At 41.4% G+C, this 26,352-nt stretch overlaps 1 protein-coding gene across 1 annotated transcript; it reads left to right on the top strand.

Moving 5' to 3' along the window:
• The first annotated feature begins 20,101 nt into the window (after positions 1 to 20,101).
• Positions 20,102 to 25,100, top strand: LOC117019397 (ferritin heavy chain-like). Its single transcript, XM_033101087.1, has 2 exons — positions 20,102 to 20,235; positions 24,386 to 25,100. Exons 1-2 carry the CDS (start codon positions 20,102 to 20,104, stop codon positions 25,098 to 25,100), a joined length of 849 nt encoding a protein of 282 aa, XP_032956978.1.
• The last annotated feature ends 1,252 nt before the right edge of the window (positions 25,101 to 26,352 follow it).

The following is a 26,352-nucleotide window of genomic DNA, read 5'->3' on the forward strand; positions in this document are numbered from 1 at the left end:
AAAACAAATCATTAGACGTTCTCTTTGCATTTAATTGTTTTGCTGTTTTTTTCCTTTTGATTATATGCTCACCGTGAAATATTCAGAAAATACAAAGAGGAAAAGGAAAAGGAAAAATCACATTCAATGCCTGGTGAAAACGGCTGTTAACATACTCACTGTATACTTTTTCATAACTTTCCCCATGTTTACTTGTTCTAACAGAAATGTGATAATACCATAACTGCATACATTCTGAACATTTTCCTAAGGAAATAAGTATAGTTTGGTATCATAATTTTTAATGACCATCGAGTATTTCATTGGATGGATGTTCCAGGAGGCAGTGTAGGGTAGTGGCTGAGAATGTAAGCTCTAAATTCAGATTCTCTAGATTCTGATCCTGGCTCTTGGTCAACAGTCAGAAAACATTTTCTGCAAAGGGCCAATTAATAAATGTTTTAGGCTTTGCAGGCTGTTTCAGTTAGGGTTCTCCAGAGAAACAGAACAAACAGGATATATAGATAGATATAGATATAGAGATATCTATATCTATCTAGATATATCTATAGATAGATATCTATAAGTATATATCTATACATATCTATAAATATAGATATCTGCCTCTATCTATCTATGTCTATCTCTCTCTCTACACACACACACACACACACACACACACACACACACACACACACACGAGGTCTGACAATTAAGTTCGTGAACTTGTTGCAACGATGTTGCTAGCCTTTTCTGATATCAGAGGGATTATTCATTACGAATTTGTACCAACTGGACAGTTAACCAAGTTTACCATTTGGAAGTGCTGAAAAGGCTGCGTGAAAAAGTTAGGCAACCTGAACTTTTCGCCAACAATTCATGGCTCTTGCATCACGACAATGCACCAGCTCACTCGGCACTGTCTGTGAGGGAGTTTTCAGCCAGTAAACAAATAACTATATTGGAACACCCTCCCTACTCACCTGATCTGGCCCCCAATGACTTCTTTCTTCACCTGAAGAGAAAGGAAATATTGAAAGGAAGACATTTTGATGATATTCAGGACATCAAGGGTAATACGACAACAGCTCTGATGGCCATTCCAGAAAAAGAGTTCCAAAATTGCTTTGAAGGGTGGACGAGGCACTGGCATCGGTGCATAGCTTCCCAAGGGGAGTACTTCGAAGGTGACTGTAGTGATATTCAGCAGTGAGGTATGTAGCACTTTTTCTAGGATGAGTTAGCAAACTTAATTGTCTGAATATCTGCAGAGTGGAGCAACAGGCTAGAGACCTAGGGAAGAGTTGTAGTTCCAGTCTGAAGGCAGTCTCCTGGTAGAATTCCCTCTTCCTCCTCATACTATGGAGGGTAATGTACTGTACTCAAAGTCTACTGATTTAAATGTTAACGTCATCTAAAAAGTACCTTCAGTGAAACATCTAGAATAATGTTTGACCAAATATCTTGATACCATGGCCTAGCCAAGTTGACACATAAAATTAACCATCACATGGGCCATATGATCTCTGTTGCAAACTACTTAACCCTGTTATTGTAATATGATAGCAGACATATATAATATAGAATATGTAAATAACTAGGCATGGCTGTGTTCCAATAGAACTTTATTTACAAAACTAAATGGTAGGCTGATTTGGTCCTTGGGCTGTAATTCATTGACTCCTACTCTTAGACACTTTTTAGCAGTGTGACTTTGAACAGGTCATTTAAGTTCTTTAAATGTCAGTTTTCTCATCTGTGAGAAATGGGGATGATGATATTAATAGTTCTGAATTCAGAGGGTTAGGGTGAGACTCAAAAGAGATATCTGTGATACATCTGGCACAATATCAGGTAAATGCTAAGTGCTAAATAAAATGTCCCATCATTATTATTATTTATCCATTATCTACTGACAAAACTATTTTAAACACCTTTATTAAGGTATAATTGACATATAATAAAGTGCATATATTTAAAGTATGTAATTTGAAAAGCTTTAATATGTCTATACACTGATGAAATCATCACAATCAAAGATAGTGAATATGTCCATCACCCCAAAAATTTCACCCTAGACATTTGTAATCCTGCCCTCCCATCCTTTCCACCCCTTCTGCCACCCCCCCCCACTGCCAAGCAACCACTTATCTGTTTTGCATCACTATCTTACTAACAAAATTTTGATTGTTTGCGACCTTGCACTATTAACAATAATGCAATCCATTATCCATGGACAGATCTCTGCATATGTGTTCAATTACCTTCTTAGGATAAAATGCCACGAGTAGGATCAGTAATTTATGGAGTATGTTCACGTGATATTGTTATATACATTGACAAACTGCCTTTCAGAAAGGTGCCAATCTGCAATGACTGTTTCTCCACACTTAGTTCCAATTGTTATATTGACAGTATGTCTGTATGTACCCAAGGTCATTGCAGCTCTGGAGTCCTGTTGATCTTGCCAGATCCTGACTCATCTACAAAACCAGCCAGGCACATTATCAGGAATAAAGGAACATGAGCTACAGAATAAGCCTTTCATCTTCTTTTGTACTTGCTTGCTAATAAATGTTTGTATATTTGAGAGCATTTGGTTTAGTATTTAATTTCATAGTAATAAACCAGCCACTAGCAAAGTTGTGAGGGCAGGTATGTACAGCCTCCACACAGCTTTAACATGTTCGCCAAAGGACCTTGACATTTGCTGGACTGCCAAATTGGCTTAAGTAGGTCTGTTTACATCTTTCTTATCCTTGCCAATCTGAAAGGGAGATTATACCTTATTGTTTTCATTTGCAATTTTTACTAATAGTTAGATTATCCTTTCATATGGCTGTTGACCATTTGCCTTCTTTTGTGAATTACTTGTACATATCCTCTGACCATTTTTATACTGTGGTATTAAATTTTTTCTTATTGATTGGAAAGAGATCTTATTCTGTTAAGAACATTAGTCTTCTGTCATATGAGTTGCAAATGTTTTCCCATTTGTCAAGTGTTTTAGCACTGTTTATGGTGGGGTGTTTTTTCTTAAGTAGTAAAGATTATCAATATTTTTCTTTATGGTATCTGGCTGTCGTGTCATGTTTAGAAATTTCTCCCCTAAGATTATATAAATAATCACTTAAATTTTCTTCTAAGGGTAAGAATGACTATTTTACACATTTCTTGGAGAAAACATGTAATAGCTGAAAGCTTAATGGCTTGTGAAACGTACTCAGAGGTTTAAAATTGCCTCTCTGATGGGGCAATAAAGTAGTAAAAATGGTTTTGGGTTATATAAGCTCTAAAACTTGGCCTTGCATTACAGCCTTTCTCCTGTCCTGTCCTTTCCTTTCCTCTCATCTCCTCTCTACTTCCCCTCCCTGCCCTTCCTTTCCCTACTCTCTCTCTCTCTCTCTCTCTCTCTCATTCATTCTTATGAGTAACAAATGCAAAATCGAAGGAAAGGTAAGTTTGTAAGCCATAGGAGGCAGAAAACACAAGGATACAGACACAGAACCCCTAACCTTCACCAATGACACACACCTATGGCAGCCTTCCATTAGAAGTTGGTGACCTTTTCACCAAGCATTGGATTGTAAAATAGAAATAAATAAATAAATAAATAAATAAATAAATAGATAGATAGATAGATAGATAGATAAATAAATACTTAAAACAACTTTAAAAATAAATAATTAAAAAAAGAAATTGGTGACCCAAAGAAGCAGGCACTGCCTGTGTCATTGTGACATGGGCAGCAGCAGATACACCCAGTTTCCAGGAGCACCAGTGGCAGAGTCCCTAGCAGTTGTGTCCAGTGCCCAGCATTAGTGATGTGACTGGAGCTGCCTGTCCCAAGGACAGGTGACAGCATTGTCTCCACAATGGAGCAGTTCCATTGGGAGACTCCAGCCCTGCTGGAGAGCATGTGAACTTCTTCATCTCTTTTCTAGTTTAAACTAACAAGAGAGCTTTTGTTGTTTGCAGCTAGGAAATCTGGATGATATAGAAACAGGACCAGGAGCGGCTACAGAAGATATAACCTCAGTGTAATGGGTGTCTAGGTTGATCTTGCTGGCCAGGTGGGCCTGAAGGCAGTGAACACCCACCATAGTATCAGACCCGTTAAGAGCTCTTATATAGTGGCTCTCATTGTGCATTGATAGCAGAAAAAGAGCTAGATTGTATCAACAAGCCATACCTCCCACCCCCCAAACCAACCCACTCACAAATGGTCAAATACTGTGAAACTCTTATCAGTTATTAGTAGAAAGGAGAGATAACCATTCTCTGTCTTTATTGAAGCTATAGCAACAGTCAGAGTAGCGGGAATCAGATGTCCTTGTAACCAGCTTAAAAAAAAATTGAGACCAGGACCAAGATGGCAGAATAGGTAAATGCTAAGTCTGCCACCGACCAGGATTGCATTAAAATTACAACTAAATTATAGCACAATCAACCTCAAGAATCATCTGAAGACTAGCTGAACAAAACCCCTATAACTAAAGATATAAAGAAGAGGCCACATTGAGACTGAATCCAGATTTGTGAAATTAAAAAAAAAACTGACCACTATGGTGACATTATACATTAGAATATTCTATGCATATGTGAAACTGACTCTGTATTTATGCCTCTGAAGCCTTCTTTTGCCAGAGATCCTGGAAGACATTGGGGCTAATAGTATCCAGGGAGCTGGGATTCTAACATAAAACTTGCTACAACATGCACACACATATAATTAAGACATCTGGTCACCTTATGTTGAAAATATGACTGATTCTTTTAGCTTAAAAATATTCATTTAAACATGGTCTGTACCAAAGTATAATTTTTTAGCACAAAAAACCATAATCCCTTCTTAAAAAACAGTAAATGAAAATGTGTGAAAAATAATGTCTTGCCTCGACAAGCCAACATTTACCTCAAACCACTAATGAGAATCCTTATTAGATGTAGGGAAAGCTCATGAGAAGATTATTTTCTAATGGAAGCTGTGTTTAGCCCATCCTACCTCTAGGAAATTGGCTTAAGGGTGAGGTAATACTTTAGGTAAACAACTTAGGAAGTCTATCTAAATTGCTCAAAATACTTTGCAGACATGAGCTAATTGAAACTTGTAAATAAGTTTGTGTAATTAGATTCATGGCTACTGTTTCTTTTGAAACTGTTTCATGGGTGGCAGTTTGTTGAGGGAAAGGTGTCTGCTAATAACACAGACCCATCCCCAACCTCAGTGCCTCCTTGGGGGGCCTGAGGCAATCCTTGATCCTCAGACTTCTGAGGCCAGACTTCCTGTTTATATTCTAACACCTTTGTCTCCTGGGGCTTCAAAATGAGGAAACAGCTGTGGGGGAAGGCATGTGAGGGAAAACACCTCAAGGGGAAGGAGGCTGATGATTGTTGTTTCTTTTAAAAACATCCTGAGACCACACAAACTCGGGCCATTTCAGTCATTACCTCCTCTGAACTTTAGAGCTCCCGGGTGACAATAGGAATTCAGTTGACTAGGGAGCGTCACTTGTCTCTGTCTTCTTGCAACAGCTGCCAATCCATTCTCCTAATACTTTGCTTTAAGATGACTCATACCCCCTGTGGTGGGGGTATGGTGCTGGCCCAGTTCCCTACTTCAGAACTAAAGGATGCATCCTCCCCACTGCTGGCAGTGTCAGCTGGTGTGGCCTCAGGGCTCAGTCCTTCTGTGGGAATTACCCTCAACTGAAAGTTGCTTTCTCATCCTAAACTATACCCCCACATTCAACCACTGGCCAACGAGGGGTAGGTACAAGATCCCAGTTCCTTCACCCCAATTTAAGACAACTCTGAAGGGCCACCCCAGTCTAGAGCTCCCCATGGTGTTGGCTGAGGGGTCTGCATCACAGTTCAACTTCTCCCTCTACTCAGGTCTGATGCCTTCATTTCCCCACAGGTGTATCTCTCTAGAGTACTACTCAATGAACTTGCTGTGTACTAATCTCCATCTTACAACCTGATTGAAGGGCACTTTATCTATGACACCCTCATTTTTGAGTAGAAGGCTGCCTTTGGAAGAGTCAGAAAGATCACTTTGCAAGTTTACCTAATTTAATTCTTTAAATTTTTTTTATTAACTATAATTTAGTCATCTCTGAGGGAAGTACTGACTAGCCTTGACCTGTGAGTCATGATTATAGCAGACAGAGCCTGATGCCAAAAAGAGGGTTAGTTCAGGGCGAGCAATTATCTAACTACAGCAAGGCCAGTAGGTTTAAAATAGAACAAAAAGGGTTGTTCATGTATTCCTGAGGGAGTTCATGTCAAATGAGACTTGAAGAAAGAAGAAGGGAAAGAAAGTCTGATGGATGGATAGATAGGTAGGTAGGTAGATGGATGGATGGATGGATGGATGGATGGATGGATGGATGGATGGATAGATAGATAGATAGATAGATAGATAGATAGATAGATAGATAGATAGATAGATAGATAGATATTGAGCACCTGCAGTATAAGCAATGGGGAACCAACAAAGGGGGAAAACAATATGGCCCCTCCCTCGTGGAACCTACAGTCTAGCTGGGGGAAAAAAATACTTTAAAGAAAGTGTGGTAGGTTGTAATGGGGTGAATATAGGATGCCATGACAGTACACAGCAAAAACACATAACTCTGTCAAGTGTAGGGTTGGGACAGGAGAGAGAAGAAAAGAATTATCTATGTGGAACACAATAAACAAGTAATGGACAGGGAAAAGAGAGAACGCTACGGAAGCTAATCTAAGGAAATAATAATTTACAAGGCAAAGGAAGGAATTTGCAGGAAGACATTCTATTTATAATGCTGAAAAACTGGAAACAACCCAAATGTTCAACAATGGGGAATGATAATAATGAAATATTTTGATGTTCAAATGAAAATAATGAAGATTACATCCATTTGTTGAAATGTGAGTTGAAATAATATTAAATGAGTAAAGCAGAAATGGTACATGCTTACTGGGTTATAATTACATAAAAACATGTGTCTTTATAAACAATGACTTAGAAAACTCTATGTACCAGAGGAACAAGAATTTAATGTCTCATGTTTCCTTTTCCCTCCACCCCCAGTTGGTTATGTCATCTTTCTGACCTGATTTTTTAAAAATCTTTTATTTATTTTAAGTGTGTTTTTCCAGGACCCGTCAGCTCCAAGTCAAGTAGTTGTTTCAATCTAGTTGTGGAGGATGCAGCTCACAGTGGCCCATGTGGGGATCAAACTGACAAGGTTTTGTTGTTAAGAGCACTGCGCTCTAACCAACTGAGCTAACCGGCAACCCCTGACCTGATTTTTTTAATGTCTGCTTTTCCCTGTTATAAAAGACTTATATATATATATGCACCAGTCCAGAAATATTTTTTAAGTCTTTCAGAAATACTCAGAAGTTACTGCTCTTTACTACAATGAGAAAAAAATGGCAATATCACCCCAGGGAAAGACCAACATCTTAGACTTTGTGGATTTTTGACTTAGAGGGAATTGAGCATTTTAAAATGACATAAAGGATCTACATATCTTAATAAACAAGAGAGTTACAACCTTTTTGGAAAGCCTTCTTGACAATAACTATCAATGGCTTTTTAAAAGTGCATAGTCTTTGATTCAGTAATTCCAATTCTAGGGTATATCTAGTGGTATGGTGGTAAATGTTTAACAGCTGGATCTCTGGAGGAAAAGCCTTGAATTTGTAGTGTTTGCCAATTTCCATGGTGTAAATACTCCTATCATGGCCAATTCCAAGTTACCAATGTAATGTCAAAAGATGTGAAAACATATGCCCATACACAGACTTGTACTAAAATATTCATAGCACTATTCATAATAGCCAAACAGTAGAAATAATCCAAATATCCATCAACTGGGTTGCCAGATGAGAGGGGGATTGGGGATGTAAAGTACAGCATAGGGAATATAGTCAATAAGATGGTAATAGCTATGTATACTGCCAGGTGGTTACTAGACTAATTGAAGGGATCACTTCATAAATTATGTAAATGTCTAACCACTATGCTGTACACCTGAAACTAAAACTAATATAAAACAATACTGAATGTCAACTGTAATTGAAAAATAAAAATAATTTTGAGATACCAGTGGTACCAAAAACATGTATACAAGTGGACACTTTGGTCAGCGTTGCTCAAGCAGTAGTTCGCCATAATCAGAAGTGTCTGGACGCTGATGGTAACCACTTTGAGCACCTCTTGTAATTGCAGAAGTCAAACGTGACTTATAATCATTTTTTGTTATCAGTATATATTGAATATTACAATTGTAATGGTTTTTCCTTTCTTACAATGTATATACATTTTTTGGCACCCTCTGTATATATCCTCAATTAGAGAATGGATAAACAAGTTGTGATATATCCATACAACAGAATACTATTCAGCAATAAAAAGGAATGAACTATTGATATATGCAAGAACATGGATGAATGTCAAAATAATCATGTTGATATAACAGCTACATATGATATCAGAGGGGCAATAGATTGGGGGAAGGGGTTATCACTTTGTGAGGGGTGTAAATGTCTAACTACTACATTGTTTTGTACACCTGAAACGAATAAAAAAAAGTTAAAAAATAATAATAATCATGTTGAATGAAAGAAACAGACAAAAGAAAAGCATATCCTATATGATTCTATTTACAGCAATTCTATAAAATACAAATTATTGTGACAGAAAGCTGATCAGTGGCTGTTTGGGGATGGAGAAGAGCCAGAGGGAGGGATTACAAAAGGGCAAGAGAAAACTTTTGGAGTTGATGGCTATGTTCATTATCTTTTTTTTTTTTAATTTTTTTATTGGGGAATATTGGGGAATAGTGTGTTTTTCCAGGGCCCATCAGCTCCAAGTCAAGTCATTGTCTTGGAACTCCAAGTCAAGTCATCCAGTTGTGGAGGGTGCAGCTCACTGGCCCATGTGGGAATCGAACTGGCAACTCTGTTGTTAAGAGCTCACGCTCTAACCAACTGAGCCATCCGGCCGCCCCTGTGCTCATTATCTTGATTGTGCTGATCGTTTCATGGGTATATACATATGTCAAAACTCATCCAATAGTACACTTTAAATATGTACAGTTTATTACATATCAGTTATACCACAATAAAACTGCTTTTTTTCTTTAAAAAAAGGCTAATCAGGGTCTTCTTTGCTCCTATCCCCTCTGATGTCCTTAAACCTTACCTTCACCCAGCCTGACTTTCAATGGCTAACACCCACATCTTTATCAGAACCTTGCCTTCGGGCTGCCAAAACCCATATTGCCCTACAAACTGGGTGAAAGTGCCTAGGAGTTAACATTTCCCACCTGTCCTGCCCTTTTGCCCCCACTGCCTTGGGCACTTTTAATGATTGACAAGTGCAAGGGCATAAATTCCCAGCTCCCTTGACTCTTGGCCAGGATAATTCTGAGGTAAATTGTTAATACTCGTGGGATTAAGTTCCAGTTGCTTCTGGTGGTAGCTGGCCTAATAATTAACCCATTGATGGGCTGTATTTCCTTCCCTGTATCACTTTTCCACTACCCGTGTCCAATCACCCAAATACGCTACATGCACTCCAATCCTTGTTCCAAGGTCAGCTTCTGGGGAGCCCAATTTAGACAGGGTCAAAGCTCTGGTGAGGATTTTCCCCTCGATATTGGAAGAAGAGATTGATTTGACTTCTAAGGCACTGCCTCTCAGGCCCCTTTGAGTTCAAGTAGTTTCTAAAGCTAATATCTGGCACAAAAATTTTTTCCCAAAGATGGATGGGTGATAAAAAACAAAGCATTAAAGCCAGATCATCATGATGTATCTTACATTATCAGAAGACAATACCGGAAGAGATGGAGAAATTACAAGACGAACCATTGGTTCAAAAGATCAAGATATTTGTGGACAGTCAGTTTGGGGGGACGGGGGAGAGTAGCTTTCCAGTTCCTTTTCCCTGTACCAATATCTGTAGCTAACATTTGTTCTTATAAGGTACCTTGTCTCAGCTAGAAACTGTTCCACGTGCCGGGAACATGGCATTGAAGAATACAACATCGTTGCTCTCATAGAAGACATACTCTAACAAGGGGAGAGAGACAATAAACATAATAATTAAACACAAAAATACCAGAGAGTGATAAATTATTTGCAGAGAATTGAAATTGAGTGACATGAAGGGAAGGGCTGGTGCTATGGCTGCTTTAGATTTGATAGTGTGATAGATTATTGTTCTGCAAATATCCCCCTCCCCGGGGAGAGTACTTTCCCTCCCCATAGACGTTGACCGTGTGAACTGATTTGGACAATGGGGAGAGGGGCAGTGTGTGAGTTCTGAGTTTGGGACTTAGAGGCTTGAGGGTTTTCTTTTGCTCATCTGGGAAGCAATGTGGACCCTAGACTGAGATGCAGAGCAGGACTGCCCCCCAACCACCCCATAAGCCTGTGAATATGAGATTAATGCATATTGTTTTAAGCCACTGAACTCTGAGGTGGTTTGTTATGAAATATTATTATAGCAACAGCTGGCTGAGTCAGGAAAGTCTCTCCGAAGATGTGATATTTCAGCTGAGATCTGAATAATAAGAAGCCACTCCTGTGATCATTTCAGGCAGAGAGAACATCTAACATTGGTACAAAGACACAAATGTGGGAACTGGCTCAGCAGGTTCCGGGAACCAAAAGCCAGCCTGTGAGGCTGGACTATGAGAGTGGCTGCATGGGAGAGTGGCATGAGATGAGACTGAAAGGAAATCAAGCACAGGCCAGCGTATAGAGGGTTTTGCAAACTGGAATAAGGAGTTTGATTCTCATTCTAAGTACAGCGGAAAGATTCTGGAGGATTGAAGCAATGTAGTGACACAATCACCCTGATTTTTAAACGATTACCATGGCTGCTGTGTGGAAAATAGATTTAATGAGGGACATGCATACTTTTCTGCTAAACGAGGATACAGTCTCAGAATCGTCCTCAATACGGAGTTCCTGAACTACTACACAGAGTTAAAATCTATATGCCAATTCAAATTTAGGTGGTGACAGACACCTAGTTAAAATACCCAAAACAATAGCTTAGGTACTATTACATTCCTAGGTAACAAACCATCCCAAACTCATTGATTTAAAACAATAATAGTCATTCATTTGTTCACAAATCTGCAATTTGGGCAGGGCTTGATGGGGACATCTCATCTCTGTTCCATGTGGAATCAGCTGGGGAGACTAGACTGGAGATTGGAGGATCCATTTCCAAGATGGCCTCATTCATAGACCGTGTTTCCCCGAAAATAAACCCTACCATGATTTTTCAGGATGACATCCCCGAACATAAGCCCTAATGTGTCTTTTGAAGCAAAAATTAATATAAGACCCAGTCTTATTTTGGGGGAAACATGGTAGCTGACAAGGTGAGGCTAGCTGTTGGCCAGGGGCCTTTGTTATCTTTCATGTAGGACTCACTGCAAGGCCACTTGGACTTCTTCGCAGTGTGGGTGCTGAGTTCTAAGACTAAGCATTCCAAAAGGACAAGCCCCAAGGCACAAGTGCTTACCCAGCCTCTGCTTACATCACACTTGCTAATTTCCCATTGGCTAAAGCTAGTCACATGGCCAAGCCCAGAGAAAAAGTGGGAGGGGACTACCCAAGGGCATGAATACTGGGAGGTGTATTCAATGATGTAACAAAACAAAAGCCAGACCAAACCAAAATTTAAGTGAATTTTTAAGAGAAAGGCATTGATTTTAAAAGACGTACTCCAATAGTCAAGGGGAAGAAGGTCTGATTACTCACAACAGGTTAATTTTTCAAAATCATTTAGTTTTAAATAGCTACATAGACTTCTTTTTAGTACCTATGACATCTACCTTTTAAAAATGTATTCCATCCATCGTTATAAACATGTAAAAATGCAAATACTTCACCTATATAACCAGATAACATGTCATAACAGTGGCTGTTGATTTTCAAAAAAATTAGAAAGCATGAGGGACCAAAAAAATGGGAAAAAAAGAAAAAGACACAATTGGTAATAGTATTCCAAGGCAGACTATCAGATAACTGGGGGATTTTTTTTTCCTTTTTTTTCTCATGCAAGTTTCACATTTCGTAAGTGCAGACAAGATACCAACCCAGTGCCATTTCAAGCTTCTAATGTGATACTTTGTAGCATTTAAAGGGAACATATTTATTTGTCACCCTTCCTTCCCCTCTGTCCTCTTTCTGCACACCGACCTCTATAGTCACCGCAGCTCTGACCATATCTGATGCAGCTTCTTTCACCTGCCAGAACCATGCTGACACATTGAAGCTGAATAGTAGGTGGTGCTTTCCATTTTCAGCACCTGCATGACCACGGGTTTAGCTTTAATCTTTCGGGGCATCATGTATTGCTGTGGATTCTAAGTAGACAAAGAGGGAGATTTTCCATAATTCTGCCCTGCCACTATTGTGGCCATGAGCTGTTAACAGGAGATAAGCTAAGTAAAGACTGCCCAACTCCATTCAGACCCCAGTGGAGCCCCTGTATTCTTCCTTGAAGAAAATAAAGTTGGTCCACTTAGGATTCATTTCTCTGAAAGAGCAGACCATAGGAGAGGACATATTTACTTAATATTCCCTGAGGAAAATAATTAAAAACACTTGGGGCAAGTGTAAGTTAGATCAGGGGTCCTGTAAGTCTGATACCTTAAATTTATTTTGTTATTTTTTAAAATCAAAGTATAATTTATATACCATAAAAACACAGATTTGAGGGCCGGCCCAGTGGTTCAGGCGGTTGGAGATCCGTGCTCCTAACGCCAAAGGCTGCCGGTTCGATCCTCACATGGGTCAGTAGGCTCTCAACCACAAGGTTGCCAGTTCAACTCCTCGAGTCCCGCAAAGGGTGGTGGGCTGCGCCCCCTGAAACTAACAATGGCAACTGGACCTGGAGCTGAGCTGTGCCCTTCACAACTATGATTAAAAAAAAAGGACAACTTGACTTGGAAAAAATCTTGTGATGAGCATTAACACCACTGTAACTACACCCCAATCAAGTTACAAATATTTCCATCATCCTAGAAAGTTCCCTCGCATCCCTTTGCAGTCAATCCCCCTGCCAGAGGCAACCACTTTCTGACTTTTATTGCCATAGCTTTGTTTGGCCAGTTCTTGAACTTTATATAAGTGGAAATACACAGTATTTTGTGTGTGTGCCTTAGGCTTCTTTCACTCAACATAATGTCTTTGAGATTTCTACATGTTGTTCAGTGTATCAGTGGTTCACTCCTTTTTATTGTTGAGTATTATTTCATTGTATGAATATACCACAATTTATTTATCCATTCACCTGTTGATGGGCATAGGTTATTTCTAGTGTGGGGATATTATGAATGAAGCTGCCATGAACATTCTTTTACAGTTCTTTCAGTGTACCCATGTTCTATTTTACATTCAACATACTTAGAAGAATTTCTGGGTCAAAAGACAGGTCCACGTTTCACTTTAGAAGAAACTGCCGTACTGTTCTCCAAAGTGGTTATACCATTTTATATCCTCAGCACATCCTCACCAATATTTGGCATTGTGTTTCAGCCATTCTAAAGCTAAAATGGGATCTCTTTGATGGTACACTGAATCATGACCTTCAAAATCCAGAGAGCCAGGAAGTTAGAAGTGAAGTAAATATCAGCCTAAACCCTTCCTGTTCAACCTGGATATGGGCCCAGATCTGCAGCCACACTCAACTGCCACTTACTCTGGGTCAGCATGAACTTGACATTTCATAAACAAAAGGCTTTGCGGAAAGGTAACATCATACCATATTCAGTAAACCTGAGATACTTTCCATCTTTAACTCCCTTTTCTCCCCCAAATCTCCACACAAATATTCAACCAAATATGTGATATGTAACTGATCAATACCCAGTTAGAACCTGACTGAAAGCTCAGTTTCAAAGTATTACCTATAACAACAAAAAAAACTAGTTCAAATTCAAGGCAAAAATGAAACCCATGGGTTTATTACCACAGGAAACACTAAAGGCTAAGTTGGAAACACCAAAAGACTGTGATCCTCAAACTACATTCACCTCGTGATTTTAACCAAGTCTCTTAACCAGCCAGCGCTCTTAAAGCCTCATCTATAAAATGGGTGTGCCGAATCTGAGAGTTAGAGGCAATTGATGAGAACCCATTAAGTGTAAAAAAAAATCCAAACTTCCTTGAAAAAGGTTTCCTACAAAATACAAGACTTTTTTTTTTTCTCCACAACTATGCGTTGATTTATGTTTCAAGAAGAGTGAAAAAAAAAATAATCAAAGGCAAGAGCCTGCTGCTTTGGTCTTCTCTCTTTATTTTATATTTTGTCCTTTTTGTCCAACTATTTCTGGAGCCCACAGCTAATAATAAATCATATGCACTGACTAACCTTCTTCACTTCCCCCAAGTGGTGACACAGGGCAACTCTATTTAGGATAACACCTCCTTTGCAGAATAGATCCCAAAGCTTCCTGGAGTTCAATCATAAGTGATGGGAAAGAGATAGCAGGAGAGACATTAAGAAGTGAAGAAAGAGGAACTGTGCTCTTTCTTCAGCTGACATCTGACAAGCCTTGGTAACTAGAGCTGCTGCAGACGGCACACTGGGAAGAGAAGAGCCCATGCTTCAGGGATGTACCATGTTTCCCCGAAAATAAGACCTCGCCGGACCATCAACTCTAATGTGTCTTTTGGAGCAAAAATTAATGTAAGATCCGGTCTTATTTTACTATAAGACCCAGTCTTACATTATAATATAATATAATATAATATAATATAATATAATATAATATAATATAATATAATATAATATAATATAATATAATATAATATAATATAATATAATATAATATAATAAATACCGGGTCTTATATCAATTTTTGCTCCAAAAGACGCATTAGAGCTGATGGTCCGGCTAGGTCTTATTTTCGGGGAAACACAGTAGCTGTCCTAGCACATCGTGAAAGCCTTCCTCCGCTGAGCAGATGACACTAAGAAGCACAGCCCACCCACCCAACGGCCTCCCTGTGCACACAGAAGCAGTCATGATCCACCGGTTACCTGTCCCCAGAATTCATTATACTTCTAGGTGGCAAGTTTGAGAGCTCTGGGCTCATTGCTGTGGGCTCAGTGCACCAGTGACGTTTGTGCCACAGAACTTAGGAAATAGAACTATGGAAATCACTCAGAGTGTTCACCAAATACTTTCAGCTCTTCACTTTCTAGGCACATGGTGAGGTGGCATTTCTCTGTCTCCTTTGAAATCAGAGCAGGTGATTTTCTTTGGCCAATGAAATGTAAGTAGAAGTGGCATATGTCGCTTCTGATGGAAGCTTGAAGAGCCCGTGTTCGATTTGCCATGTTTCTGTCCCACTGCTCCGGTGGTCATGGAAGTATGTGTTGAGATGAGGCCTCCATCAGTCTAGATCCCTCTGTGGCATCTGTTGGATGCACAATGGATATCTGGTATAAGCAAGACCCTATGCTTTCATGACCCTGAGAGTAGGTGCCTCCTTAAATTTTGTGCCCTAGGCATTTCACTTGCCTTGCTGGCCCTGAACAAGAATTAAGCTCTTCTTGTGTTAAGACACTGAGATTTAAGGAGGTTATTTGTTACTGCAGTACTCTGCCGCCCGTACTGACTGATGACACACGTCTGTCTGTGACTGAAAACAGAAACATAGACAGACTCCAGCATGAGCTTTCCATGACCCAGAGGCTCCAACTCTAAAATCACTTTCGTTTGTATTCATAAGTAAACCATGACATTTGGGAAAACGAAATCATATTAAGTAATCAAATGCATTGAATTTACAGATATTAGGTTGGTGCAAAAGTAACTGAGGTTTAAAAGGTTAAAAATAATTGCAAAACCCGCAATTACTTTTGCACCAACCTAATATTCCTAATGGGCAAGGCCAGAAGGAAAAAACAAATGAGCAAGTAAACCATGTAATGGGTGATTGTCCCAGGGTAGGGCGACTGGACATTAATGGAAAGAGGGGAACAGGCTGGTCAAGATTTGGATCAAATGCCCACCTTGCTTTCCTCAGAGCCTATTAAAGGTAGTAAAATTCCATTTATAACGTGCCCACAGATCTGCCACAAATTACCTGCTGGGGTCAAATCCAGCTCTCCATATACATAGTGATGGGTGTAAGCGCTGTCAACATCAACACAGAAAGCCTGTAATACTCTTTATGACTGTTCTGTAGATACCTGCCTCAAAGTATTCCATTTGTCTTCAAAAATAATCACCTAGTTAAGTACCATGTGGTAAAAAGTGAGATTCTTTGGGATCACAGAACCGCGATGGGCTTTCAGACTTTTTCTAGACAATCAAACTAACTTCGCCTTGCTGCAAAGCTTTAGATTCCGCCCATAATTAGGATGACTGGCATATCCTGCAGCCTTACGCTGGGAGATGGCTCAGGGGCTTGGCGAGTAAGCCTCAGAAAGCCCAGACTGAGCTCAAGCCCAGGTGGGCCAGTTAGTTTCACACAGAGAAAATGCTTCACAGCCACAAACTACACCCACATTTGTGGTCTCGAGACAAACTGTCAAATTAGCCACAAAGGAGACTCCACAACCCATTATTGCTAATGCGAAAATAAGTCCTAACACTCCTCTTTCTGGTTACATCATCTCTCCAGCGTCCTGCCAACTAACATGCTAGCTTTCAGACATGCTGGTCCTGAAAAGATGACTAATTTATAACAGAATAAATACTCATAAAGGAGCTTCATTTCAGCACAGGTCCTGGACACCTTTCTTAAAAACTGTTATGGTAACTGGGCCCTTTCTCCTGAGCTCTGAACCCTGTAGTCACTGTCCTCCAGGGCCTCTTTTCTTGGATGTCCCAAAACTCACAGGATTCAATTGAAACCCAGGTCATCACCTTCTTCCCCCACCTGCTTGGCCTCCTGCCCTGCCAGCCTCAAGAACGGTGAATCAAAGCTGCAATTTGGGAGTCCTAGATTCCTCTCTCTTCCTCATTACCCACATCCTTCTTCAAATCCTATTGATTTTCCACCTCAGTGGCATTTGTACCCCATCCTCCCTCTCCATTTCCCTGTTACAACCCCACTCCAGGCCTCCTCTTCTCACCCTGGAGCATTACAGATGTCTCCTGGCTGTTCTCCTTCTCTGCAGTCTCGTGACCTGCTAGTCTGCCTCTCACTCATGCCAGAGTGATCTGTCAGAGACAAAAACCTGATTTTGACACTGCTCTGTTTTGAAAAGTCCCAAGTGCCCCATTGGGTAGAGAATAAATCCCAGAGCGGGGCGCCTGGATTTTTCGGGTTTCTCTCAAAATACCTGTAGCTCCCGCTTACAGTCACACATCATCCATCACAAACTGCTTGTACTTCTCTGCACATGCTGCATCGTTTCACACCTCCATGTTTTTGCTCGTGTGAGGTCACTAACTAGAAAGCCCTTCCCTCCAAGTTCTGCCAGGGGTATTTCTACTCATTAGCTCGAACGTCACCTCTCAGAGGACACGCCTCAGCTGCCTTCATTCTCTTCCTTCCTTTGTGGACCCGCTGTACTGGAAATACTTTCTGACTCTGCGTTTCGGCATTCATTTGCTGCAAATCAACCCCCCTTTCCCGCAAATCATAGTGGTTTAAAACAACAACCATTGTAGTATTGGTCATAATTCTGTGTGTGAGCTGGTTCAGCTCAGTGGTTATTCTGCTCATTGTGATGCCAGCTGGGGCTGCAGTCATTTGGAATATCTCAAATGCCTCATTCACATGGCTGGCAGTTGGTGCTGACTGTTGTCTGGGAACTCACCCTCTTTCCCCCTCCTTCGTGTGGTTTGCTCGTCTCCCAACGTGGTGGCTGGGTTCCGAGGGGGAGTGTTCCAAGAGTGGAAAGAAGAAAATCATGCCCGTCCTCTTTGGCAGAATGCCACTTCCACCACATTCTATTGGGCAAAGCACTCACTGGGCAGGAAAAATAAGGGCCAACTCTTTACATGAGGAGCAGTATGCTCAAATGGGGAGGCAAAGAATTGTTGGGGCCATCTCTGGAGACGCTACCACATATCCTGTTAGTTTGTGTTCAGTCTATCCCTAAAGTTCTGAAAGTCTCTCGAGGATAACCACTGTGTTGTAATCTCTTTACCCACAATTCTTAGCACAGATCCTAGAACGTGGCACTTAGATGCTTATGACATGTTTGCTGACTCTATCAATCCAATTAAATCAGATTAAATCTGACGAAAGTCTCTGAGCACCTATTCTGTGTTACTCTATCTTGGTGGGTACTGTGGAGGTAAAGAAAGGGTGTTTGCTCTTCGAGAGCTTATGAGTCAGGGACAACATATCCAAAGGGACACAACAGAAAGGGAGATGGTTAATAGTTCAAGGCAACTACAGACAAGCAGCCACTGGGTGGTCCATGACTGACTGCCATGCTTATTGTGTGGGCACTAATCCCTATAGATCTTCAGAGGAGGCTGTGTTCACTTTAGACAGAAGAGGTTCTAGGTAGGAGATGGGGTTGGATCTGAGTCTGAATGTCAAGCTAGGACCTGGGAAGGAAGAGAAATATGACCATGGTGGAATACCAGAAGCAATTATGAGGCGATGGGACCACACAAGTTGCATTATTTAGTATGTTTACACACACACACACACACACACACACACACACAATTGTATGGTGGTGTTGTTGTTGTTTCCAAAAGAACCCTTGCTATAAGTACACTCTAATAATAAGTAAGCATATAACAGTGGTCAAAAATGTGAGTTGTAAGTAATTTTTTTTCAAAAATAAAAAGGAGAAATGGATAAAACAAGCATGGCAGATATTATAATACTCATTGAATATCACATGTTTTCCCTTACATTTCCCAGCCTCCACTGAAGTTGCTTTGGACTAAAGTGCATATGACTTCTGGTCCAAAGCAATAAAGAGTAAGTGGGATGTCTCTCTGCTTCCTCTTTCCCTTCTGTGTAGTTGGAAGTGAAGCCTTCAGAGATAGTAGGACTGCAGGATGGAATTGAGCCTGCATCTGTAACGTAACCGTTGTTGAAGAGCCATGAAAGAGAGTCACTTCACCTGCTTCAGACTGTGATGTGAGCAAGAAATACATTGTGTCTTCAGCTATAGAGATTTTAAGGTTTTGTTTGCATCTTCAGCACAGCTTACTCCGTCCTACTCTACCTAGTGTGCTCTATGAAGGAACTGAATGTCACATAATAAAAATTATTTGCTCTCTATTTAGAAAAGACAGCCAGCAAAGAAAACTTTTAAAATCCACTTTTGGCTACCTGCAAATAAGGGTTATGCCTTCTTGCCTAGGAGCAAATAATAAAGAGGTATCTAATTAAATAGTTAGCATCTATACTCCCTTGTCTACATTGATTGGACTCACTTAGGCAGTGGTGTGCAGAACACTCTACAAAAGCTGTAATCATAGGCAGTAGAAGGTGAGCAAGGAAGGACAAAGGTTTACTTGAAACAAACAGATAATCGTCAAACCTCATTATGTCAACTTCTCCCCTAACCAGACTTTTTAACATGGCTACTAACTAGTAGAAAATAACTCTCCCCGCTTTCTCTTTCCCACTCCTCTTGCTAATGGGCCTATTACTTAGAGGACAGGTAACCAAAGGGCCAATCACCTAAAGAAACAAGGGAGCCAGGAGCCAGAGAAATCCACGGGCTAGACAAGTAGAGCGTGAATCTTGGGTGGCAGCACCACTTCGGCCATCATTTTGTTGCCTGAGACTGTCCTAGATGAGGCGCTTTATTTCTTCTATCAGCTCCATTTATTCTCTGGCCTGAAGGAATGTACAGCTGCATACTGGTTTCTGGGTCCTCATGAATTTCTTAGGCTGCGCATTAAACTTGAGCCACAGAACATCTGTTCTGTGGTGCAAATTTCTCTGAAGTGAGCAGTGTTTGCAGAAGGCCCATCCTGAGAATGGTCCTATTATATCCAGGGAGCAAAAATCTATAAAAGGGAAATAGATTTGCCTCTTAATTATCTGTCCTAAAGAAAGGGAGCCAAGACAATAACAACTATTCCAACCTCACTCTCCTCCTGCGGTCCCATCTCCTGACAGTGCCTCCCATTGGCTGAACCCAAACAGAAGCCAGAGGGCCCATGGATGCAGTCCATACAGGTCAGCCTCCTTACTCCCAAGTAAGGAGCCTTACTCCCAAGGCTCAGAGTAAGATGAAGAACAGAGAACAGCACTGGAGAGACAAATGGAGTGTATCCACCACACTGAATAAAACGTAAAGATTACAACTTTAGAGAAAATTTATATTTAACTGAACTAATATCAGCCATCAACTTTTATACACCAGCACGTGCAATGGGCATTTTTAAGTTTAGAGGCCTTTCCTTTGGCCCTCAAGGTAGCGATTCTCCTTTTTCCCCCCAATCAGAACAGTGAGGAAGTGGAGAGTGGAAGGAGCATTCTCTTCTTCAGAATGTAATGCATGTGGGTGGTCTCATTAATATAATGCATGTGGAACATGTCTCATTAGTACCTAACCAAGCAGGAGCCACCATAAAACTTTCCTATGGCCTTTGTGCTAAAAAGATGCCCTTTGGTGGATTCAACCAGAATGCATAAGAGCTACTCTACCTCTGATCACCAGCTGGAAGGAGGCTTCTGTGGAACATGGAGCCCATGGCCCGGTCCTGAAGACTCCACACCCTCAGTATCTGTGAGTCTCAACAGCCCTTTCTGCACTATGACTCAGGGAACACACAAGTGCTGATAAAGGAGTCCTTTGTCCTGACTCCAAAAGCTCATGTTCCTACCTCCTTCCAGGGTTAATTTTACCCAGATGCTGCATCTCAGCCTGTCAGGTTGCCCTGCGAGTCAGTCAACCCTCCACCCCTCAAATCTCTGCTGACTACCTTCCCTGCCTGGAAGCTCTCGCCACTCCCCTGGTTCTCAGCTGCTTCTGGTTTTCTATGGGACTTTACCGTTCACACCTAGTTCTCTGCCCTCCTTAGCAGGCACTGGGCCAGCCTCGGCCTACAGTGGCTACAGTGTTCTGTTGATGAGATCCCGCCTGTGGACTGCTCTCTAAATGCCCCCTTCCTGGGGTGGCCAGTTAGCTCAGTTGGTTAGAGCATGGTGCTGATAAATAACACCAAGGTAGCCTGTTCGATCCCCTCATGGGCCACTGTGAGCTGTGCCCTCCTTAAAAAAAATAATAAAACAAAATAAAATAAATAAACGCCCCCTTCCTCCTCTGGTTTGTATTGGTTCCCTGCTTCCACAGAGTACCTCTGCCTCCTTCTGCTCAGAGATGCTATCCATCCAGTCCACATCCAGTCAGGAATTTTATGCCTTTACATCCCAAATACTTTTCCAGAATCATATCTCTGGTGAGCAGCCAATAAAAGTGCCTAATGCAGTAAGTCAACTCCTGCGGGGTTTGAATGTGTTCCTAGTGGGGCCGGGATGAGAATGAGGACTGTTAGAGGATAATTAAAGAAAAATAAAGTAAAATTATGACTCTCGTGTAAATAAAAATATATTTCGAAGAAAGGTTTTTGTCACTCATTCATTAATAAGAAACCCAGTAAGATGTTACAAGTGATTCAAAGGAGAATTCAAAGAGCCATATGTATACAGGCAGGCAACAAGGAACGTGGAGAGGAATGCACAAGTAGATGCAAAATGAGGCCAAAATAAGTTGCATTCCACCAGACACAATTCATTTGCATTTCTGTGGACAAGAATCATTTACATTATTAGTTTTCCACAATTTACAGAGTTAGAACATAGCTCAAAATCGATGACAGGTAGAGATAACCATGAAGGGTGCTCTAAAAATGGCACCCCGTAAACATTTCTTTGCCAAATTTCAAGTCTTTCACAATTTTGCCTGATAGGAAGAAGGCCCCTCCCCTTTCCCATAAGAACCCACATCTATTGTAACTATCAGAAGCACTGTGAGGCAGGAACAGGCATTTCTGCTTGTGGAGACCAATACATAGGTGTCCTTCCGAACTTCAAACTTCAGTAAATGCTAGAGATGAAATGTTTGTGTCCCCCACCCAAAAAAAGTCACACATTGAAATCCTAACCCCCAATGTGGTGGTATTTGAAAGTGAGTCCTTTGGGAAATGATTAAGTCATGAGAGTAGAACCTTCATGAATGGGATGAGTGTCCTTATAAAAGAGACTGGAGAGCTCCCTCACCCCTTTGACCATGTAAGGACGCAGCAAAAAGATGTCCATCTGCAACACAGAAGAGAGGTCTCTCTAGAGCCCAACCATGCTGACACCCTGATATTGGGCTTCCAGCCTCCAGAACTGTGAGAAATAAATGTCTATTGTTTATAAGCCACCCAGTCTATGGTACTTTGTTACAGCAGCCTGAATGGACTAAGACAACAGAGGATGGAAGACTTCTCCCTTTTAGAGCATTGTTACTCTCACCTGAAAGCTTGTTTAGAAATTGAAATTTTTGGCCCCAGTCTAAATCAAAATCTATATTTTAAGAGGTCCCAGACCTAAATAAATTGAAAGACACCCCACGTTTATGGATCTAAAGATTTAATATTATTAAGATATCAATACTCCCCCAAATTATCTATAGATTCAATACAATTCCTATCAATATCCCAGCTAGCTTTTTTGGAAGAAATTTGCAAGCTTATCCTAAAATTCGTATGGAAATACAAGGGACCCAGAATAGCCAAAACAATCTTGGAAAAGAAGAATAAAGTTGAACAACTCATACTTCCCTATTTCAAAACTTACTGCTAAACCGCAGTAATCAAGACAGTGTTGTACTAGCATAGGTTTAGATATGTAGATTTACAGACTAGAATTGGGAGGCCAGAAATAAACCCATATATCTATGGTCAATTGATTTTCAATAAGTGTGCCAAGACCATCCAATGGAGAAAGAATAGCCTTCTCAACTAATGGTGTTGGGATATCTGGAGATCCACATGCAAAAGAATGAAGTTGGATCCCTACCTTACATCATATAGAACAATTAACTCAAAATCAATCAGAGACCTAAATGTACCTAAATATAAGAGCAAAAACTATAAAATTCTTAGCAGGAAACCTAGGTATAAATCTTTGTGACCTTGAATTAAGCAACAGTTTCTTGGGCATAACACCAAAAACGCAAGTGACAAAATAAAAAAATAGGTAAGTCAAACTAACACAATTAAGAACTTCGTGGTTCAAAGGACACCATTAAGAAAGTGAAAAGACAATCCACAGAACGGGAGAAAATTTTTGCAAATCATATATATAATAAGGCACCTGTATCCATAATAAACACAGAACTCTTACAACTCAACAATAAAAAGACAATCAATTCTACTTTAAAAGGACAAGGGATTTGAATAGACATTTCTCCAACGAAGATATACAAATGGCCATCAAGCACGTACAAAATGTTCTATTAGCATTAGTAATTAAGGAAATACACATCAAAACCACAATGTGATACCACCTTACAGTTAAGAGGACTAAAGAAAAATTGTTTTTAAATAGACAATAAAAGTGTTGGAGCCCTCACACATTGCTGATGGGAATGTAAAATGGTGCACCACTTTGGAAAACATTCTGGCAGTTCCTCAAAATATTAAACATAGAGTTATCATGTGACCCAGCAATTTTACTCCGAGGTATATACCCAAGAGGATCAAAAACATATGTCCACACAAAAACCTATACACGAATGTTTATAGCAACATTATTCATAATAGCCACAAAAAGAAAACAACCCAAATGCCCATCACCTGATGAAAGAATAAACAAAATGTGGTATATCCATGTAATGGAATACTATTCAGCAATAAAAAAGACGAATATTAAAAACAGTATGCTAAGTAAAAGAAGTCAGACACAAAAGACCACATATTGTATGATTCCATCTATTTGAAATGTCCAGAATAGGCAAATCTATAGAGACAGAAACTCAATTAGTGGTTGCCCTACCCGGGGAGAGGTAGAATAAGGAGTAACTGCTCATGGGTAGGAAATTTCATGTTGGAGTGATGAAAATGTTCTAAGATTAGAGTATGGTATTGCACAACTCTATGAAAAACCATAAAAGTGTTCACTTGCAAAGGTTAATTTTATAGTATATAAATTATATCTCAACAGAACTGTTATTATTATTTTTTTTTAGTGGTCTCCAGACAGCACAGAATGGCACCAGGTTTCAGGCCTCATCTAGGTTCAGATGGAACCTAGAACAGCAGGGCCCTGCCCTTCTGCCAGTGGGATCCCAGCCCCGCGCTCCTGTAATGGATCTTCACTCCCACCCACCACACCGCCACCCAGACCGCTTTAAACGGGCCCTATTTCCTGTCCCATCTCAAGGCTCACAGGGGCCAGCCCCTTGCACCATAACTACAGAGTAGGCCTGACTGACTATCCTGGTCACGCAGCCAGACGTTGCTTCGAAGCCCCGCCCCTTCCTGCCGACGCCACCTAAACGTCAGACGCCACTTCCGCCACTTCCGCCACTTCCGCCACTTCCGCCACTTCCGCCACTTCCGCCACTTCCACCGCCTTGGCCTGAACGCTCCGGATCGCACACCTGCGCCGCCAGCCATAATGATCCCGCCGCTTCCATGTGTGCGCCAGAACTACCACCCTCACTGCGAGGCCGCCATTAACTACCAGATCAACCTGGAGCTCTACGCCTCGTCCTTGTACCTGTCCATGGCCTCTTATTTTGATAGCCACGAGGTGGCCTTGAAGCACTTCAGCCAGTTCTTCCTGCGAAAGTCCAGCCAGGAGTGGAAGCACGCCGAGAGGCTGATGTGGCTGCAGAACCAGCGTGGGGGTCTCCACAACCAGCGCGACATCCGCAGGCCTTACCTCAGCCACTGGAATAGCAGCCTGGGCGTCATGAAGTGCGCTTTGCACGTGGCTATTAGCGTGAACCAGAGCCTGCTCGACCTGCACGAGCTGGCCACCGAGAAGAAGGACACCCACCTGTACGCCTCCCTGGACAGACACTACCTGCGCGAGCAGGTGAAGTCCATCAGAGATCTGCAGGACCTCATCAGCAGCCTGCGCAAGTGGCGGTCCCTGGAAGCCCGCCTGACGGATGACCTGTGTGCCAAGCGCACCCTGGGCGACAGTGACAAGAAATGACCTTGGACTGCCTGCCCCATAGCCGCTGGGTGACTTCCGCTGGTCACCATGCCGAGCGTGCACATTGCAGTATTGCCCTTGCAAGACATTCACTTAAGTTTTTTCCTTCCAGTTTTACCATTTTTTCCCATAAAGTTATTGGTTCCGAAATAAACAAAGGTCTTTCATTGATTCGTGTGTGTGTGTGTGTGTGTGTGCACGCGCGCACTGCAAAACCTTCACATTTTAAGTTTAAAACAGGTCTCCGGGAGTCTCTGTACACTGACTCATGCCCTATCTGTATGCAGCTCAGGATGTCCATGGATGGGGGGAGAAGGTACTCCCTGAGACCCTGGAAAACACAAGGGAAATCTTCCCCTTATCAACGCTGTGGCATGTGGGTGTGGGGTGAGGTGGGTGACCTGGGGCCCTGGTGTCTGTGGGTGCATGTGTATAGTAGAAGTATTTTAAAAACATGGTCTAGAATTCATCTTTGCAGTTGCCTCTGGGGAAGAGGTGTAGGCAATGGGACTAAAGGCAAGGACTGAAATACAGGGGATCTTCAGCTTTATCAGAAACGTCATTCAGTTACCAAATGTTAATGCATGTTAATTCTCAGTAGCAAGCTGGGGACCCTGGAAGCCAGCATGGCATAGTATCTCCTTGACAAGCTCACCCTGGGCAACAGTGATAATGGAAAATGAGCCTTAGGCTGGCTTCCCCATAGCCTTTATCAGCCTTTATCAGCCAAGGGGTTGATAAACTAAAACAATAACAACAGCACTTTGCAAATACAAGTCCTTTTATTTACATTATTCTTTTATTTTTATAAGAATCTCAGGACGGAAGGAAGGCAGGTGTTATGACCATGTCTTTACCAGTGAGACAAGGGAGGCCACGCAGGTGAGAAGTTACGGGATGCAGACATGAATGCAGATCTTCTGACGCCATGTTCCTTTTTGTTTTGTTTGTTTTCTGTTAGCCCACAGGTATATCAATGGGTTAAGCAAGATTGGGTGGGTAGACTGGGAATCCAGCCAGATAGGCAGCCCCGGAAGGGAGGGAAATCCCCAACACTCTTAAAAACAGCCCTGATCGCTGTGGTCTTTCCCCTAATTACAGGTGTGCCTTCCAGCCCGGGGTGGGGATGGCTTCTAAACCTCAGCCAGAATGCTTCTCATATAAAGGAAGTCTTCAGAATTCACAACAGAATGTACGAGGTCGCAGGGCATCTCACAGGAAGGCGGTCCACACCTGCACACCTGAGTCCCTC

Source organism: Rhinolophus ferrumequinum, chromosome X, assembly GCF_004115265.2.
Source record: "Rhinolophus ferrumequinum isolate MPI-CBG mRhiFer1 chromosome X, mRhiFer1_v1.p, whole genome shotgun sequence".
Taxonomy (NCBI): domain Eukaryota; kingdom Metazoa; phylum Chordata; class Mammalia; order Chiroptera; family Rhinolophidae; genus Rhinolophus; species Rhinolophus ferrumequinum.